This window comes from Armigeres subalbatus, chromosome 1, assembly GCF_024139115.2.
Source record: "Armigeres subalbatus isolate Guangzhou_Male chromosome 1, GZ_Asu_2, whole genome shotgun sequence".
NCBI lineage: Eukaryota > Metazoa > Arthropoda > Insecta > Diptera > Culicidae > Armigeres > Armigeres subalbatus.
In genome coordinates, this window is record NC_085139.1 from 207,263,682 (window position 1) to 207,283,589 (window position 19,908).

A 19,908-nucleotide genomic window follows, 5' to 3' on the forward strand; every position below is an offset into this window, starting at 1 on the left:
TAAGCCTATGATGGATATTAATTTCACGTAAATCACGGTTGTGACTGATATGGGTATTTATGTGAACTTGATTCAAGGCGCTGTAATCCTATTACTTATACACGTAAAAAAATAATGTTGTTTATTATTAATATTTCTAATACTTTTTTGCCAAAGCAGGCGCTTAATGACATGTATAAGAAAAAACTTATACATCGCATTAGTCACATACATTCGGAAACTTATACTTTTCATTAACATATGAATGTTATTAGCTTTTTGATATGGGATCATTCATTAGGTGGCATAATGAAGTGTAGAAGTATTTTCAAATGGTTTTTTGCCATAACATATAAGGTTATATTTTTACGTGTAGTCATTCCTATTTTATAATCGTGGAACGATGTTAATATTTACGCTGGGGATAGTGTTCCCCCAGAAGTAACGTATGAAAACCCCCGCTTCCAACAGTAGATGATGCTGCTGCAGCTACTGACTGCTGACGGCGGCGAGAATGACGACTCGATGCGTCCCCCTTCGCAGATGAATCCTGGTCCCTAGCCGCTAGGGCGACCGTTCCGTGGCATTGCCAGCTCTCAAAGAAGTAGATGTCGCGAACCGAAAGCCGTACCGGGGTATTAGTTTTCCGTCAGCTGCCGAACACTTCGGTTGGGTTGCGTGTTTTCCTGTTCTGTCGCGGTTTGTTGCGGTTCAGCCCGAGCTGGATGTTAGACAACGACCTTGGAGTGTGAATTCCTGTTCAGGATAGACAGGAAATGTGTGAGATCGGATGCGTACCGGCAGTTGTGTAATAATTTTGTTCATGAAGCGATGAAGGATTCGTGTCGTTATGAGATGATGGTAGTGAAGATTCCTTTTGTACATAGACGCGCTTGACAACGTCTCCGTGATTAGTGAAATTTTATTAGTTTTATTTTAAATTGTTTGGTTCAAATCTGTACATATTCCGCGATTTGAAGTTGTGTTTCGATCGTGGATTTAATCGCAACTCATATGGTGAGAGAATAAAAGACTTAATAACCCAGATTTAATACGTGTGTACAAATCAAGAACAGCCGACTGTTCGGACGAAACACCACCATAAATTTCGTCGCTTGTTCGTGTCGGTCATTTACCTCTTCTTGTGCAGCTTTTAGATATAGATCTATGTGTAGTTTAACGCAAATAGTGCACAATACAGCTGTATAGGACCATTTAGTAGGTGTCAATCAACTTCTTCAAAGTTTTGAACCGATTTTAGATTTATACACTACAGCTATCGATACATGACAAATCAGTAGGTGCCAAACAACCGTGGTCGCTCGTCTAGTCTCATCCTTCTCCACCGGTGGAGATAGATAATCAGTGTCTGCAATTTGCGTCATCAACGTCATTGAAATCATCAGAATAGTCTGGCGCATCAGTAGTGCGGTTGTCGGACTCGTGCCAAATCAACCAAAAAGGATAACAGACCGAATAGTATGGTGCAGCTTAAGGTTCAGAGCCCTCTCGTCGTGGGCAAGTTCGTCGTGAAGCAGTGGGGACCGTCGCTTAGCGATTGTCTGGAGATCCAAGCCAGCTTCCAGAAAGGGCTGGCCGTCAAAGGCACGTGGAAATGTGTAAGTACTCATGCAGTAGTTTTGTCGCGTGGTTGAGTTCGTTTTCCCCGATCAAATCCGTCTGCGGAGCTACATAATATGAAAAGTAGTGCGATGCAACCGTAATTGAGTTCCAACGGTTTGAGAAAGGAGGGTGTCTAAAAATAGATGATTTTTACTTGATGTCGACGACAGCATGCGAATCGTTGCATTTTTTTATCAAGCGTGATGCGTCTGGAGAACGATTGCATATTTGTTTGTATGATGGAAAAGGTTTTATTTTTTTCAAATGTCAAAGGTATAATTAAGAAAACATGACTGCAAGCAATTTTTCTTACAAATAAGGTTGCGAAAAGATTAAAAAAAAAAATCCAGTGAGTTTTCCTTATCTAACATTCTAAAAACGGGCTTGGTAGTCAAATCGTTACCGCTTCGGCCTCATACGCAGGAGGTCGTGGGTTCAATACCAGGTCCATTCCATTATCCTACTTCGTATCTTTCTCTATATTTCTCATGTTCTAGAAATCGCTAGAACTGGAAATGGACTTCCATTCCGTTTATTTCAATCCTATACTTTCAACTTGACTATTCTAGCAATAACTGGCTAGAATTGGAAATTCCATCAATTACTTTCTTCTATCACATTTCGCAGCTCGTTAACAACCTCTGTCCCTCGAAATTTCAACAAATTGCGCATAAACTCGTGGCATGCGCAGAGGTGTCGCCTAGCTCCAAGCGCTTTCAAATGAGATCACCTATACGTGTACATTGAAGATGAGTGCTAGTCCCAATCAAACATCTGTTATTCCCTGTACAAGAACAGCTTATCTGGTCATAATTTAGTAGCAACTACGGGCAATCAATCAAGCTCAATTTTCCTTCTCTAACAATCAATTAAACAGCATAGGAAAATTCCACTTTGAAATCGCTCGAAATCGGAAGGTTCCTATCGGAATCGGAAGTGATTCCGCTCGGAATCACTTCCGATTTCGGTAGATTTTGTATCCAGAATCGGAAGCGACTTAGCTCGGAAACGAAAAAGATTCTACTCGGTATCGGAGTCGGAGGAGATTCCGCTTGAATCGGGAAATAATCCGCTCGTAATCGCAATGGATTCCACTTGGAACCGGAAGATTCGAAATTGGAAGATTCCGCTCGAAAACGGAAAAGATTCCATTCGGATTCGGAAGAGTTTTCATTCGATTTGGAGGAGATTCCGTTCAGAATCAAAAGATTCCATTTTGAATCGGAGGTTTGCACTTCAAATAGATAGATTTCATTAGGAATCACATGTATGCAGTGGGAACCGAAAGATTCCATTCGATATTGGAAGATTCTACTCGATACATATCAGAAGGGATTCGAAGGAGATTCACTTGGAATCGGATGAGCTTTCATTCGCAATCAGAAGAGATTCCATTCCGAATCGGAAGAGATTTCCCTTTTAATCGTAAATGAAAACTGCTGGAATCGGAAGAGATTCCATTCGAAATAGGTCCACTTGAATCGGAAAAGAATCCATTCGGAATTGGTATGGAATCGGAAGAAATTCCACTCTAAATCGGAGAAGATTCCATTCTGAATCGGGAGAGATTCCACAGAAGCAAAGGAGATACTAATTCGAAATCAAACGACTCGGAATCAGAAGATTTTATTTTAAATCAAAAGTTTGCACACAAAATAGGAAGATTTCCAACTCGGAATTGAAAGAGATTCTACTCGGAATTGGAAAAAAATCCACTCGGAATCGGAGTATATTCTGTTTGGAATAGGAAGAGATTCCGGAAACTCGGAAACAGAAGCTATTATTATTGCATGAAAAAAATCATCAATTTTATCGCGTTTCGGTATTTTTTATGTAAACTTTCTTTTTTTAAATGCTCTTTATTGTAAGTTTTTTTTATATTTATTTATTGCTCTGATTTCTTTATTGGAAATTTCCTAATTTGTTATGGAAAATTTCTAATTCTTTATGGAACTTTTATTTTGGCTACCCGATATCAGAAGAAACGAATCAGAACCCGAGTAGAAGAAAATAGCTCAATAATATCAAATCAGTCGACAATATCAATACTTTGCACTAAAATATCATCAGGAGATCAAGTTATGCTATTTGTAATAAGTGATCAATATCATGTGCCATTAGTTTGTTCTTGTCCATTGCATATCTTGATATGTAAATGATATTTTGGAGCAAATTTTTGATATTGCTGCCTGTTCTTTTATCTCTTATATCAATCAAGTCCATATCATGTTTTGTTATTCTGTTCATGGCTTCTGACCGGGAAGAGATTCAACTTGGAATCGGAGGAGATTCCATTCGAAATCATTTTGAATCGAGAGTTTTCACTACAAATAGGAAGATGGAATGGATTCCCTTGAAATCAGAAGAGATTCAATTTGGAATAGAAAAATCCACTCGGAATAGGAAGAAGTTCCACTCGGAATCGGACAATATTATACTCGGGATTTGGAGAAATTCCACTCGGAATCTGAGAAGTTTTCGTTTGGAAAAGGAAAAGATTCCACTAGGAATCGAAGTAAATTCAACTCTAAAACAGAAGAGATTCTGTTCGATATCGGAAGGGATTCAACTCACAATCAGGGAATCGAGAGATTTAACTCGGAATCAGAAAATTCCAGGAATTGAAAGAAATTCCACTCGGAATCGGTAGAGATTCCGCTCAAAATCGGATGAGATTCCACTTGGAGTTGGAAAGGAATCCTCTTGGAATCGGTATAGATTCCACTCATAATCGAAAAAAAAAATCCACTCGGAATCGGGAAAGATTCCCTATGAATCGGAGAAGATTACATTTTGAATCGGAAAATATTTCAATCGGAATTATTGGAAGAGATTTCATTCGGTATAGATTAAAATTCTATTCCAAAGAGGAAGATATTCCACTCGAAATCGGATGATTCCACTCAAAATCGGAAAAGATTCCACTCGTTCCTGGCGGAGATTCCATTCGGAATCTAAACATTGCACTCGGAATCAGAAGATTCTATTTTGAATCGAAAGTTTGCACTCCAAATAGTATGATTCTACCCCAAATCGAAAAATTACACTTGGAATTGAAAAAAACTACACTCGGAAGAGATTCCATTCGGAATCGGGATAGATTTCGCTCGGAATCTGAAAAGATTCCACTCAAAATAGAAATAAATTCCACTCGGAATCGGAAGAGATTCCACTTTGAATTGGAAGAGATCCCACTTTGAATTGGAAAATAATCCTCTTGGAATAGGAATATATTCCACTCGGAATCGGAAAAGATTCCCTCTGAATAGGAGAATATTACATTCTGAATCGGAGAATATTCTACTCCGAATGGGATGAGATTTCATTCGGAATCGAAATATGTTTTTCTCAAAATCGGAAGAGATTCCATTTGAAACTGTAAAAGAATCCTCTTGTAATCGGAATGGATTCTAATCAGAATCGTAAAAGATTCCATTTTGATTCGAAAGTTTGAAAATCGAAAACGATTCCACTTGAAATCGGAAGAACCCATTCAAAATCGAGAAATTCAATTAGGAATTGAAATATATTGGGTTTGGAATCGAAATATTCAACTCAAAATCGGTTCTCCTTGAAGTTGGAGGAATCCACTCGTAATTGAATGAGAATGGGCTTGGAATCGGAAGAGATTGCACTCGGAATTAAAAGGAAATCCAACGGGAATCGGAAGAGGAACCGGAATTAAAAGAAAATTCACTCGGAATCGGAAGAGATTCCACTCGTAACCGTAAGCGACTTCACTTGGAATCGTAAGAGATTCTGCTCGGAATCGATAAAATATTATAAAAAAATAGGGGAACGGTTCCGATCTCAATCTCACTGTACATATATCAATCTCATCACTAAACAAAGAAATACGGCACCAAATTCGTCGTTTCTTCATGCGTGCTCACTGCTGAAAAAAAAATCACAAAAATAATAAACAAACCAAATTCCTTTCCATTTTTTCGTTTTTGATGGGATGGAAATAGGAGCTATGAGATGAAGTAACGAACCCTATATATATAAAAAATAATATACTTTTTGCCTTTCTCGTACACTGAGGTGTAACGAAAAGGCTTTATATAAACGATTTTGTGATAAAAGGTCCGGAGATCTTTAGTGTTATATACCAATCGACTCAGCTCGACGAATTGAGATGATGTCTGTTAAGGTGGCTCAAAAAACACTTTTTCAATTTTTTTGATGGGCCGCCCTCTTATTCGGTTCTATTTGATGCCTTGATGCTCTGGACAAAATTTCAGCCAAATCGGTCAACGTTTGGGCAGTGCTAAACTCGTTGGAAGTTTATATGGAAAAATGTATGCAGAAACATCCAAAAACAGTGATTTGCAGTTGGACGGTACAATGTACGATCAAGAACCATGAAACTCATTCAGTTCTTGTAAAATAAAATACAGAATGTTATGCTGAAAACCGCGAGAAGATTAGAGTTTATTACGCAAAGATATTGGCTGGAGTGTTGTAGGGGTGAATTTATTTCTTTTCAAAGGTAAAAGAAACGAAATTTGCTCAAACCCCACTGCAAAGAAATGCTAATAATTTAGCCGGGCAAACTCTAATCTTCTCGCGGTTTTCTGCATAACATTCTGTATTAAATTCTCCAAGATCTGAATGAGTTTCATAGTTCTTCATCGTAAGTTGTGTAGTCCAGCTGCAATTTATTGTTTTTGGATGTTTCTGCATACATTTTTCCATATAAACTTCCAACGAGTTTAGCACCACCCAAACGTTGACCGATTTGGCTGAAATTTTGTCCAGAGCATCAGGGCATCAAATAGAACCGAATAAGAGGGCGGCCCATCAAAAAAATGAACAAAGTTTTTCCCATACTAATTTGAGCCACCCTAATGTGTGTGCGTGTGTGTATGTATGTGCGCAAAATAAAACTCATTCATCTTTTAGGCACTTATCTTGATCCGATTTGTTTGCAAGAAGTTACATTCGACAGGGAATCCTGTCCCATTGTTTCTTATTTAAAATTGGCCAGATTGGACTATGGGATTACAAGTTATGGCCAAAATACGATTTATATACCAAAAACACGCTAAGAAATTTTCACTCAATTTTTGCCTTTCTCGTATACAAAGTATACGTAAAGGCTATATGTTCGCTCCAAAAACGAACTTTTTATAGGAGTCCCGGAGACCCATAGTGTTATATACCAATCGACTCAGCTCGTCGAATTGAAGTGATGTCTGTGTGTACGTGTGTGTGTATGTGTGTGTATGTGTGTGCGCAAAATAATCTCACTCATTTTTCAGGCACTTATCCTTAACCGATTTGCTCGCAACAAGTTGCATTCGACGCGGAATCTTGTCCTATTGTTTCGTAATGTAAATTGGCCTAATCGGACTATGGGCTTCGTAGTTATGGCCAAAATATATTTTTTTACAAGAAAAATTCTCACTCACTTTTTAGGTACTTACTCAAAGCTGATTTTTATTCTAACTTCTAATATTCATATTCATAACTAATTCAGAATCTTGTCCCATTGTTTCGTATTGAAAATTGGGCAGAACGGACTATGAATTTCGAAGTTATGGCCAAAATTCATTTTTTTACATAAGAAACACATACAAAATTCTCACTCATTTTTCAGGCACTTATCTTTAACGGATTTGCTCGCAACAAGTTGCATACGACGCAGAATCTTGTCCCATTGTTTCGTATTGAAAATTGGCGTAATCGGACTATGGGATTCGGAGTTATGGTCAAAATATTTTTTTTTACAAAATATAATCTCACTCACTGTAGGCACTTACCCTCAGCCGCAACAAGTTGCATTCGACCGAGAATCCAGTGCCATTGTTTCCTATTGAAAATTGGCCAGATCGGACTATGGGCTCAGAAATTATGGCCAAAATACTTTTTTTATACCAAAAGTGCGTAGAAATTACTCACTCGAAAAAAACGAGAAAGGCACCATCACCGCTAGGTGGATTAATCTGGGTTTTTTTTTTATTGTATCTAATGTTAATGTACGAGAGAGGCAAACACCGCAAGATGCATCAATCAGGGTTTTTTTTTATTTTAGTAAAAACGGCTACTCAGTCTAAATTTAATAAAACGATTATTTTACATGTTTGTCTAGTGGAACTTACAATATTGTCGTTTTTTGTCTATTGTTCGGTCTAACTTTAACTGTCACGGTTGAAATTTTTTTCTTATTGGTACATTCTGTTGATGGTATATCTTTAATAATACTTTTTTCATTAAAGAATTAGGTTTTCAAAATCTTACCCTTCGGAACTACTGTCACTTAAAAATCTATGTACTCGCCGGCAATGGCGCTATTTATACTCAACCCCCCTATCCTGAATATTCTATTAATAACCTGGTGCCTGCTAGTAAACATTTACTGTTCCCCCTGAGGAAGACACAATCCCTTTGTCGAAACGTTGGGTAAATAACATTCTCGTTTTACTAAATTTAGACTGAGAAGCCATTTTTACTAAAATACAAAAGAAACAGTCATCACACAAACAGTACAATCAAAAGATTACATTCGGAATGAATTCTGGGATTTGGATTTGAAAATGCGATAAAAGAATATTTGTGATTACTAAAAAATGGTTGGGAAGTTTTGAAGAAAAAGTTATGATTTCTTGAAGGACTCCTGGCTTCGAGAAACAAATGGAGAGAATCTAGGTCTAGGGCTGAAAACTTCGTTAATAAAGACAATAATAATTGTTATAACTAAGTAAAGTCTTTGAGCTTTAATTTTAGTAATGTCATTCCTATGATCTATTTGGCGTACTGCCATGATTATTTCTGTAAATGTTTTTAGATAACGAACAACGATAAAATAGAGGCAAAAACCTAACCTAACAATATACGGTTTGCTTGCATGCTCTGATATTTCTGAAAATACGATGCCTTTTGTAATGAGAGTTATATTCTCGAATCTATATACATAATAATGAATTTCTGTCTATCTGACCTTTATAGACTCGGAAACTACTGAACAGATCGGCTTGAAAAATTGTAGGGAGAAGTTTATGGGGCCGGGGAAGGAACTTGAGATGAATCGAGACCCCTCCCTTTTTTAGGAGGGGGGCTTCCATACAAATAAAACACCAATTTCTTCATAACTCGAGAATTAAGCAAGCAAATGGAAGCAAATCTGGCATATGGATATTTTGGAAGAGAAGATATGTTTCTATGGTGATTCGAAACCCCTCCATCTCCACCAAAAGTTGGCTGAAATTTTCATCACTCCGTATGTTTATAGATCAAGCTTCCTACAGGACTTTCATGACTATTATGGAGCCTTCCGAGCCTCTTGAATGGAGGCTTCCGATCTTATTAAATGGCGGCTTTCGAGCCACTTAAAAGAAGGCCTCTGAGCATCTTGATAGGTCGCTTTAAAGCCTCTTGTAAGATGAATTCCGAGCCATATGAAGGGAGGCTACCGAGTCTCTTGAAAGAAGTCTTTCGAGCCTCTTGAAAGGGGTGCTTCCGAATCACTTGAGCCGCGTGAAATGAGGCTTCCGAGTCTCTTGAAATGAGATTTCCGATCCTCTTGAAAGCCTTTTGAAAGAAGGCTTCCGAGCCTCTTGAAAGAATGTTTCCGAGCCTGTTAAAAGGAGGCTTTCGAACCTTTTGAAAGTAGGCTTACAGGCGTTTTGTAAAGAGGCTTTCAGGCCTTTTGAATGGAGCCTTTCGGGCCTTCGAACGAAGGCTTTCGAGCCATTTGAAAGAAGGCTTCCGGGCCTCTTGAAAGGAAGCTTCCGGGCATCTTGGAAGTAGGCTTCCGGGCCTCTTGGAAGGAGGCTTCCGGGCCTCTTGGAAGGAGGCTTCCGGGCCTCTTGGAAGGAGGCTTCCGAGCCTCTTGGAAGGAGGCTTCCGAGCCTCTTGGAAGGAGGCTTCCGGGCCTCTTGGAAGGAGGCTTCCGAGCCTCTTGGAAGGAGGCTTCCGAGCCTCTTGGAAGGAGGCTTCCGGGCCTCTTGGAAGGAGGCTTCCGGGCCTCCTGGAAGAAGGCTTCCGGGCCTCTTGAAGGAGGTTTCCGGGCCTTTTGGAAGGAGGCTTCCCAACCTCTTGAAAGGCTTCCGAACCTCTTGAAAGAAGTCCTCTGAGTCTCTTGAAAAGAGGCTTTCAAGCATCTTGATAGTAGGCTTCCAAGCTTCTTAAAAGGAAGCTTCTGAGCCTCTTAACCCTTTATAAGGCAGACGAATCTATACAATAAATTAACAAAAACAACAATAGGACACAATGTTGACATGGTATTAAACCCAAATTTATGTTTGTTATACATTAAATAGTTCAGAAACATTGAAAAATTGGTGGCAATATAGTTGCCACTGCCCGTCAAGCGGGCAAGGGGGAACCCTTGGGAAAAAACACAATCTCGTCAAAAATCCAAACACCAAATATACAGAAAGGCAGAGCTTTTCTCACGCTAATCACGTAATAATCTAACACAGGAGATTCAAAATAATTAATACCAACGGGAAAAAATATATCTTTGTCGTTTTTTTACGAATTATAACTGAAAATCCTACTTCCACTCGAAACTTACGATTTGTTCGTTAAAAAACTGTTCTCAAATTGACATTTCAATTTTTTTATGGCTCAAATTCATCTGGGGTGTTACTAGGAAGCAAATAAAGCCACTACATGGGAAATAATTAGTAGAGCTCTTGTTAATAAATAGAAAACAAAAAAATTGTTTGTGGCAATATAGTTGCCACTGCCTTATAAAAGGAAGAATATTATTAACATATTATTCAACATTTTGTTTCGATCAGGTAGATTTCATTGAAATTTTTAAAATTTGTTCATTTAACGTTTTTGTTTTTGATCTATTGTCCACAGTCCTTCATACACTGAGTGAGTTGTGGAGGACAGGATTCAATAGGCTTTGGTTTACTGATCGTCATGCATATTATGTACAAGACAAATTAAATGATGAAATTAAAAACATTACACTTTATCAATAGATTTTGATTGCAATTTTAATACATCCGCCATTACGCATTTTTGTCCGAGGTACCCCCTGGGGCCAGCAAAGGTACCCCCAGGGGTACATGTACCCCAGGTTGAGAACCCGTTGATCTAGAGAACTCTTTTGAGCAAAAGAGCGCCAGCACATTTGAAGTAAACGGCCTAATCCCAGTAGATGATAAAAATAAATTTTATTCCATCGTTCTGTAAAATGAAAATCAAAGGTAGTAAGCAGAATACTAGTAATATTTGCAGCCTTTATCCCAAATTTCGATTCCTCCATACTAAAAAAACGATTTTATTTTAAATGTAGTTGCGACATCTACTAAAAATAGCACCTTTGACGACGTCCTATTGCAAAAAAACAAAATCGGATGGGCAGCCCCCACCGAGAAGTGATGATAGATCGCTCATGTTGTGTTGAGAAACATATTTTTTTCGCACATCAGTGTAAAACAAGTTTAAATGTATTATCAGAACCAGTGCACCACGCATTTGGAGCCTCTGAAAAGAATCTTTTTATGGGGTATAGCCCTCCAAATCAGTTCTTTATCATCACGTGAAGCAACTTTTACTGAATTTTGTGGGTCGTGTAATACTGCAATGGGGTTCACCTCTGCTTAACAAATAGCTATTCTTGCTAAACGCCTTTTGAAAAAGCTTTTATTTATTTGAATTGACATTGTGCAGCACTCATTCCAGTCACAGCGATGGCTTTTCCGGCATACCCCAAATCTCTTCGGCATACGCAATATTTTACTCAATCTCTCAACATCTCACTCTCATTCTCTTTCTCGGGACAATAGAAAATGTGACGTAAACAAAAATATACACGTTCCACGATGCCAGTTAGTATTATTTATAATAATTTTTATTTGTTTGAGAAGATATATTCACTCATCCAAAATCCTTCCAAAAACCTGAATTTTTGCCTTTCTCGTATACTAAGCAGTGTTGGTAAAAACTCAAAATCTCAAAACTCATGGATGATTCAAATCAAGCGTGAGTTGAAACGCACCCAACTCAGCACCTAAAAACTCATGGATGAGTTGTCATCCATTTGAATCATCGTTGGTTTTCTTTTGTTCTCCTTCGTTAAAAACAATGAATTGACGTTTGTCGCATAAAATATTAGACACTCTTTTATGATAAGCATTAAATTGCCCCCAAATTGATTCCAAATGCGTTTTTAAACCAAAATGATTTTTTGGCAAATGAGTGAAATGATGCGTTTTGGCATGAAAAATTCAAGCGTGATGCATTCCTTTAAAATCGCAGATGATTTCGTTCGCACAGGAGCGCTCGTTGATTGAGATTTATGAGTGATTTTACCAACACTGATACTAAGTATACGTAGAGGCTATATGATCACTCCAAAACCGAACTTTTGATAGAAGGCTCGGAGACCCATAGTGTTATATGCCAATCGACTCAGCTCGACGAATTGAGGTGATGTCTGTTTGTGTGTGTATGTGTGTATGTGTACAAAATTTTGTAGACACACTTTTTGAAACTTAGCATTGACCGAATTACTCCGCAACAAGTTCCATTCGACTGAATGGAATCCTGTCTCATTGTTTGCTATTAAAAATTGGCCTGATTGGACAATGGGATCAGAAGTTATGGCCGAAATACTATTATATATGCGCAAAACACGCTAAAAAACACTCACTCATATTTTTCAGATTTTTTTTTGCACGAGAAAGGCACCAACATCGCTAGGTGGATCAATCAGGTTTTTTTACTTTTTGAAATCGAGATAATTATAAATAACATGAAAGCTTAACCGTATTAGACAGTTTTCCTATTAACGATGAAGGATTATTTTCATACTAAAATGAGACCCCTGACCTTTTGGCAGCACTGTACGGCTAGAAGTTCTTGGGCCGAGGTGATTTTTTGTTCGCTTTGAGGATACATTTTTAAATGTTTCTAATATGTTTATATAAGTTCTAGTGATACGAACAAATAGAAAAGATTAAAGTGCGTGAGTTTAGCATTATTTTGTGGAGATAAACAGCTTAGAGCAATTGAATCATTTGTTTGAGAAACTGCATAAGTCCATTTTACACTATTTCGAGAAAACAACAAAAAACTGTTTTTGAACAAACTTGCACCGAATCATTCGATTTCTTCGATACATATCAATAGTTTTTGGCAAAACTCAACACCCTGGGGTACTTTCAGTGCAAAAAATGTAAGCAGTACTCCACAATTGCTCTTCAAAGTACGTGGACATATGTAGTTTCTCAAACAAACGAAAAAATGTTCATACATTCCTGAACAAAATTTTTTTTCTCGTATTTTTTGCCAGAATACGTATTTTTGGACGAGGATTCAGAATATATAAAAATCTCATTTTGGCCAAAAATGTTACATATGCAGTTTCTCAAACAAACGGTTCAATTGTTGTATCGAGCACTGTGACGATTTTCAGGTAGGTGTTTATTTGATGATACCGTTTTGCAAAAGTGGAAAGATTCACTCCGGCTTAGTGGTGTTGCAACGAAGAGCGAAAGTTTGAAATCTTTATAGTAAAATAAATGGTTGAAGAATGTTGAATATTGTGTGAGATAAATAGGAGACTTTTTTAAAATTATCAATCATAAACCTACGACTTCCAAACAGTATAAATCATTAGTTTTATGTGCGGTGAGCAGGGAATCGGATCCATAGGCCCAAGCAAGATTTTTTATGTACAGGTTATCCGACTTCGTCAGTAGATGGGAATAACCAGCGCGGGGGGAAACATAAATTTTCAGTGCAAAACGTAAATAAACGAGCATAAATTCCATACAAAAATCCAAGATGGCTGAGTTGGGGATATTGACAAGTCGGATAACCTGTACATAAAAAAATCTTGGGCCCAAGTACCCGGATCCATAGGCCCAAAGCCCACATGCCTTTTACTTATTTAAAAAAAATAGTTGTTCTTATGTATAGCGACAATTGGTACACCCACCCTAATGTATAATTAAAAACAAAGATACATAAAGATACATTTTGAATATCTGAATATTGGTCGTATTTTGCGTTTTTTTTTCAACAGCTTTCATTTATTCGTAGTTTCATTAAAATTAAGCTTATCCTACCTAACAAATTGTAACATACGATTTTCTAGCAACAAGTTACATTCGACAGGGAATACTGTCCTGAATCTGACTTTTTATGGTAGAATCCAGTCCATACAATATTGATCTACATATGTTATCATTAAATTCACTGAACATGCAATGGTGTACAGTGGTCATTAGCTTTTATATGTTGAACAGTTGAAAGCTTCTTATAGCCGTAAATTATCAGAGCTTTACTTGTGGCGATTTCGCTTTTGTTTATCGTGCTTTCTCGCCAGTTCACGATATCTGCTAAATCGCCGGTGTATCATCCATAGTCTATCTTTAGGCGTCGAACGTATTTGGATTCGCTTGTGTTGTTCACTCGCGCACCGCATTTCCGTTCATACTAGCAAATAGTTGGTGCTAACGCTCTTTGTACATTCAATTCCATCCCTCTGTACTTTCGTAATCGAATCAGGCAATTAGCAATTAATTTTACATATCTAAAATGATTCATTTCACCCTGAAACTCTCCAGCTCTACGTCAGCTGTCACTTGCAATCAACGTTCAACATGTATCATTCCAGATTGATCCAGCTGGTGTCTCTCGTTTAGGCTATAACGTAGATGCTGGGTGAAGCCGGAGCAGCACTGTCAACCACACAACATCATTCAAAGAGCGATTGTTGTGTTGCCTTTTAGTTTTGTCGAGTTAGTGCATTGGATGTAAATGTCACCGATTGCACACCCGGAAAGTCAAGCCCGAGCCTGCACGTACCTTTAGTTAGTGGTTAATGCATGAGCTCGAGCACGTGACCGAAAGTGAAATTCTTTACCGCACCTCCGCGTTGTCGTTGCCCCGGGTTTGATATCGTTTCGATGGCATGGCATGGATGTTTGTATAGTTCCTCAAAGAGCACATCCAACAACGGGTAGCGAAAACCGTCGGAGCATAACTACCAAAAGCCACACAGCCCCAACAATACATTGTTTTCCGCCATGTTTCTGATTTTTCATTCGGAGCGTAATCGGTTTGAATGTTTCCTTCTTTTCTCCGCATAGCCCGATCCAATACCAGGCTCCGAGACGTTGCCCCGTGTGCAACTGCATAGTTATCACGTGTTGTGTTTTGGAAAACTAATTAACCCGCTGCTTGAAAGAAGCTATAAAAAATCGAAGTTAAGTTTTTACTATCCGTTAGCAAGTGTAGTAGCCCTTTTTCCTATTAAGTTGCTCAGCAGACCGAAGTTAACCTTGCACTTCGATATGCATAGCTTCTCATGCTGGCGCTGTACGTTGCACATGAGCAGGTATATGAGTAAAAGATGGCCAATTTGACAAGACGAATACAGAGGAATAAAATAGGTATTTTTGATTTCGAGAATATAAAATTATTTGTGTTGGTCTCCTTTATCAAGGATTTTTCTATCTATTATTGCTTTTAGAAACTATGGGTATCATGGATATTTGCCGTCGATAACTTTGTGCCGACCACTGTGCAACATCGCGCTGTGCTCCAGAAAATGCTCCGAGATCAATTTTAAGATCCCGTGCGTGCATCTTGAACATTGAAGGGGCTGATTAAAATCTCATAACGACTCATTAACACACACTTCAACGGCGAAGCGTGATGGTCGATACTGCGGCTACCGTGGTGGGGTTTGATGTACCTTAGATCTACTGCAGTGCAGTGCAGCGTGCTGCCTTGTTTTTCACGAGGCAGATCGGGGCCGATAAGGCGCCCCACGCAAAAGGTGACTGGGCTTTTGTTGTGAAGCAGCACGCGGAGGGCGCTACCCCGGTCACCGTTGTTGCCGGCCACCTATCGGTTAACGCAAGCGCATGGCGTCTTTTATAGTCAACGTCGCTGAGTCACAACAGCTATTTAGTTGTTGTGTTTCAATTGACTCGGCTGAGCTAAGTTATTCTCTCACGATTGTTCCATTCGGAACAAAAGTTTCTATTTTATGTCTTGATAAAATTGGGTGTTACATGATTGCTCACCTCGGTTGCCTCGAGTGAAGTTGAGCAATTGATGGATTATACTTCCACTTGGTGATTGATTGTAGGATTTACACATAAGTGATAAGTAAATGCATGCGAATTGTTAATGGATGGCGGGCAAAATTGGAGACAAGCTTATTAGGGCTACAGTTCAAACTCTTACGAACTTTAAAACTAGCTAGATAGGTTGATCAAAAATGTGTTCAAGTTTATCAACATTCGTAGAGACTGGACTGTTGTGTTCCACTGAGTAGAAGTTTCATCAAAACTAGGAAGGTGGTGACATCTTATTTTGTTATCTTTCAATTTGAAGAATCATAATAAAAATACCATATATTATAATGATGGTATATGAACAATCTTTTGGTGACTTCATTCTCGATAATGTTTACTAATAGATAGGGAATAGACGCGATGAAGCTTAATTTTGCCACCAAAAGTAAATCCTATAGCGGACTCATAACTGAAAATTAGTACATTATAGATAATAATAGTTTGAAAACGATTATTATTAGAACATAATAATAGTCTAAGACTACCTTAAGGTCACTCCTGACGGAATCCAAGATTAAAAGTGCTCGCGTTTTCGGGGGCACACCACTCAGTTCAGAGGCGGCGCACAACTGTCATTTTTGTTGATTTAGCTTTGCTGCGTCGCAGCATGCGTCAAATAATAAAAATGACAGTTGTACGAGGCTTCCGCATCGAGTGGTGTGCCCCCAAAAACGCGAGCACTTTTAATATTGGATTCCGTCAGGAGTGACCTTAACGAAGTAATGACAATAAAATAGTCTAACTGCATGAATAGTTTCCATTTTTAACAAGACATAACTTACATTGAGTTTGATAGTATTGACACAAAACAAAAACCATGAAGATTGAAGTACCGATAACTTAGGCAAGCAAAGTAATTCAACAAACGCATGATGCTCATCTGACTGGAGAACTGCTTCAAAAGTTATTAACTTGTCATTTTTATGAACCGGGGATTGCATACTTTCTTATATTTGATAAACAAAACTTCCAACTCAGTTTCTACAATGAAGCATTGGGCAACATGTGAGTCGAAAAACCTGATTCGGTAGATTTTGAGCGCCCATAATGGCAATAGACATCTAAATAACATAAAAACTGACAAATGATTCGACTCTGACAATAAAATGACAAAAATGACTTTAAAATATTACGAAGTTAGTTAGCATGAGACCTCGAAATTCCCTTCAATTCAGTTGCAACTTGGAACAACGTTTTCTAGGACGACATGTTCCGTGTACGGCTGACAAACTGCTTTGAAAGGAATTATGCAACGGTATCGTCAAAGAGGTTCTAGCTACCCGAGACGTAAAGTGCGACCAAAAGACTTCCTAATTTGGAGGCGATTCTGATGCTGATAAGACAATCATAGGCCTATAAACATAGTATTCGGCGTTTTCTTGAAATGAGCTTCAGAATATGTAGTGGTTGAAACAGTAAGTTGAAAATTTTTGATACCGTCGTCGGGGGTGAGAATGGGTCACTGTTTCAACTTCTTAGAATGCTTGTAGAATGGATTGCATGTATCTGAGGGCAAGAAGACTAAAATATAAGAGACCTTTTTGAACGATTTTGCTCTACGACCTCCAGGCTGCCGGTGAGAGCGATGACCCATTCTCACCCCCGATGGCGGTAATTGCTTGGTGAATGGTTCTGAACTTTGGCACGCTTTGGCCCTTTGATTCAGTTTCAGAAGTTTTCACTAAATAATCTTCAAAATTTTAGACCTTCATTATTCATCAAAATCCAATGCGATGTTATTGTTCAAAATACGTTTCCATTAGTTATCTAATTCTAATCAACTAATAATAAAACTGACTCTTGTGAATGATGATTAACTCAATACCAAATTTTCAAAGCGACTCAGTTTTTGTAGGTGTCGATTTGATGAATCTGATAGTACTTTTACCCGTACCAGAGTCATCAATACGTATTAGAGTACTTCTGTCACCTGTTGGTAGTATTGGTCTGCGTGGAACTGCGTTGGATTCGTTCGAGCGACGTTTGAATTTATGCCTGCAGAAGCGAATGGGTCGTTTTCAGAAATGGGTATTGACTTATTAGGCCCAAAGTCATCTAGTTAGATTCCATTTGGCGATTGCATGCCGAAAACGGTTTAGTCGAAAATGTGATTTGACGAAAGTGACATTCGGCCGAACTGATCATTCAGCCGATAATTACGTTGTTTGGCTGAAACTATTGTTTTGCAGAAGCAATAGGACCAAAAATGTCGTTTAGTCGAACGACTCATATAATCGATAATGTCGTTTGACTGCACAGCTCATTTGGTTGACGATCATTGGACCAAAAAAGCTATTTGGCTGAATAGGTCATTTGGCGAAATGGTCTTTTGGCAACAGGGATTGAACTGATCATTTCATTATCATTTAGTATTCAGCCAATAACTCATTCCAGAGGCGGAATTCCAAAAAGTGTTGTATGGCGGACTTCTAGCGCTGACTCCCCTCTACAACTTTGCTCTATGTCAAATCTAGACCAACATTTGAAAAGGGCGTAACAGCCAAAATTTATTCCTTCTGATTCTTCGTCTACAAATAAAGCTCTATATGTGGACGAAGAATCAGGAGGAATAAATTTTGGCTGTTACGCCCTTTTCAAATGTTGGTCTAGAAATATTTACAGCGTGAAACGCTAGGAACACTCAATATACTAAATGATAATAAGTGTTATTATAATTAAGTATATAAAATGATACTAGCGTTTCCCGCAGTGAATATTAGACATAGAGCAATGTACCCTTAGACAAAGTTGTAGAGGGGAATTAGCGCTAGAAGTCCGCCATACAACACTTTTTGGAATTCCGCCTCTGGAATGAGTTATTGGCTGAATACTAAATGATAATGAAATGATAAGTTCAATCCCTGTTTGGCAGAAAGGGCAATTTGGTCGAAATTGGCCGGAAATGTCGCTTGGCCAATCAGGTTATTTGGCCGATAAAGTTGTTCGGCCAAATAGGTCATTTGGCCGAAATGATCGTTGGAAAGAAAGGGCCGTTCGACCGAACGAATCATTTGCTTAGCTTAGCTTAAATGACTGTACACATCGTAGTTGCTAGTCGTGTTTGGCCGAGAAACAACAAATATGCACAGCTCACCAATTGAATAGTCTTCTTGTGAAACCTGCCGACTCACCGGATGGGAAGGAATTACAGGGTCGTTAAAGCAGCAAGTTTCCAATCTCATTCAGTTCATTGGTGAGGCTCATTGGCACGGGGAACACAAAGGTAAAACAACACTTGCTTGAAAAGTTTGCACGAGAACGACGGACATACAAATAAAAGCTTACAACAAGGGTGCTCAAAGCCGTAAAAAAGCAAGTTTACGCTCACCAGAGGAAGATGAGGCTTGAATGTTCCCTTTTTGAACACGGACAACGAGAAACAATAAAAAGTGCATTTACTAAATAATTCAGGGCTGCGCTCTAATAAAAGTAGACGGCACCACTAAGTTCCAAATACAAACATGGACAATTTGTTATTAAATAATTATTATTTAATAACAAATTGTCCATTTTGGACACCCCTTCTCCTACATTCTGACGTCACATAGGGTATTTGCGTATAGTTTTGGTTGGGATCCGGATCCGTTGTGGTTTTGGCTTGCAGGTGGCAGTTGACAGATGCCGTTGCTGCTGATTCCAGTGGCATATGATGATGTCGGTGGGTGGTTCGAGTAGCTTGGTGATACTTTCGTCGGAAGTTCGGGGCATTTCTTGATGCTTCCCGACTCGACACGCAGAAGGTTTCCCGCATGGAAAGGTCTTCCAAGATGGCTGACTCACCGTTCTCCGGCGTATGCTGCCCGGAGGGAGGGGGGGGGGGTGTTCACGAATGTGGTGTCTCTTGTCTGCACATCCATGACTTTGCGGGTAGACGTGCGCATCTAGCGAGGCTTTGTCGGTCCAGCGGCTAGCCAGAACTTGTACCGAAGAAAAGGAACAAAGAGAAAGCCCCTTGATTGTCCTAACCACATAGATTAGCACCCTACTGTGACGCCATCTTCTACACCACATTGCACAATATCGATAATCAATAATATTTTACTTTTCTCTTTTCCCAGCAACTAGGGTAAAGAACCATTTGAGCAGCACTCCCTACTCCCGTCAGCAACGTCCATTACTTGAGCGCATTACAACCGAATTACTTGTTTTTTAGTACATGGTTAGTTTCTGTCGATATCTAGTGATGTACAAACAATCAAGCTGTTTGGTTGGAACGCGGTCCAGTTATTAAAGTTGCGGACGGCAA

The 19,908-nt window shown here is 38.8% G+C and overlaps 1 protein-coding gene across 1 annotated transcript in view; it reads left to right on the forward strand.

The window, feature by feature from the left end:
- Positions 1–661: 661 nt before the first annotated feature.
- The window catches only part of LOC134205704 (leucine-rich repeat flightless-interacting protein 2), a 109,660-nt gene continuing 90,413 nt past the window's right edge, over positions 662–19,908 (forward strand). Inside the window, exon 1 of the mRNA XM_062681238.1 lies at positions 662–1,598. Within this exon, the coding sequence (XP_062537222.1) occupies positions 1,461–1,598 (138 nt within the window). The 5' untranslated portion in view covers positions 662–1,460. The remainder of the gene's footprint in view (positions 1,599–19,908) is intronic.